We start from the raw sequence: 846 nt of genomic DNA, 5'->3' as shown, positions 1-846 counted from the left end.
GTACTGGGGTTAGAGATAGGGTTAGGGTCAAGGGCGCAACCTTGACACCCGGCCGACGTACTTCGAGTTGCTGAACCTGTGGGAAATTGGAACCAATCAGATAAGGAATGGGAGGAGGACACTTGGGAGTATCTTCTGACACGAGACGACAACCTGTTGGAAAGCCTTTGGGCGTCGTCACAGGATATCAAAGACCCTGGAATTGCCGATGAAGTCGATCGCTTCAGAGCCGTGGATGCCAAGATCGACTTACTACTGGTAGCACGACAATCGGTAGGGGATGAACTTATTTGTGCGCAACAAGAAATGGACCAATGTTGTGCCCGTCTCAAAGCAGCCAACCTGGAGGAACAACTAGAACAGCATGAATTCTCCATTATCACTCCTCCTTCCGGCGCTATGCCTCGCCAACTTCGCTTCTGTACCAATTGCAAAACTGATGGACACCTTCAAAGTGAGTGTTGGCATTGGGTATGTTCTTCATGCCAGCTCCTACATCATCGCTATCCATTTTGCACTGCCACCAACATGGAACCTGGACAAATACCCTGCTCTACCAAAGAACCAGGGTATTTACAAGAGTGTCAAGCTCAGTGGAAACTCTGACAACGAATCTAGAGGGGGGGGTAATGTTACAGCTTGAAGGGGGGTTTCTTTTCTTCTCCTAACTATTTGTTGTTGACCCTGTACTATACTACTGATCCCATCACTTGATGCTCCATACCATCAAGTGTTTCATATCTATCATCTGTTGCTTGTCTCCTGTCTACTTACATCGTGTTTCATCTCCATTGCGTCTCATCCTCATCACTGATACAACCCAGTGAAACCTGTTTCATGCACATT

At 47.4% G+C, this 846-nt stretch overlaps 1 protein-coding gene across 1 annotated transcript; it reads left to right on the top strand.

The window, feature by feature from the left end:
• Window positions 1–364: 364 nt before the first annotated feature.
• Window positions 365–668, top strand: FIBRA_09481 (uncharacterized protein; the record flags this gene model as incomplete). Its single annotated transcript, XM_012321775.1, has 2 exons — window positions 365–569; window positions 619–668. 2 exons carry the CDS (start codon window positions 365–367, stop codon window positions 666–668), a joined length of 255 nt encoding a protein of 84 aa, XP_012177165.1.
• Window positions 669–846: the final 178 nt, after the last annotated feature.

This window comes from Fibroporia radiculosa (assembly GCF_000313525.1).
Source record: "Fibroporia radiculosa TFFH 294 genomic supercontigs, scaffold49542, whole genome shotgun sequence".
NCBI classification, from domain to species: Eukaryota; Fungi; Basidiomycota; class Agaricomycetes; order Polyporales; family Fibroporiaceae; genus Fibroporia; species Fibroporia radiculosa.
The sequence above is the reverse complement of the archived record's forward strand: the minus strand, read 5'-3'. Positions and strand labels throughout refer to the sequence as shown.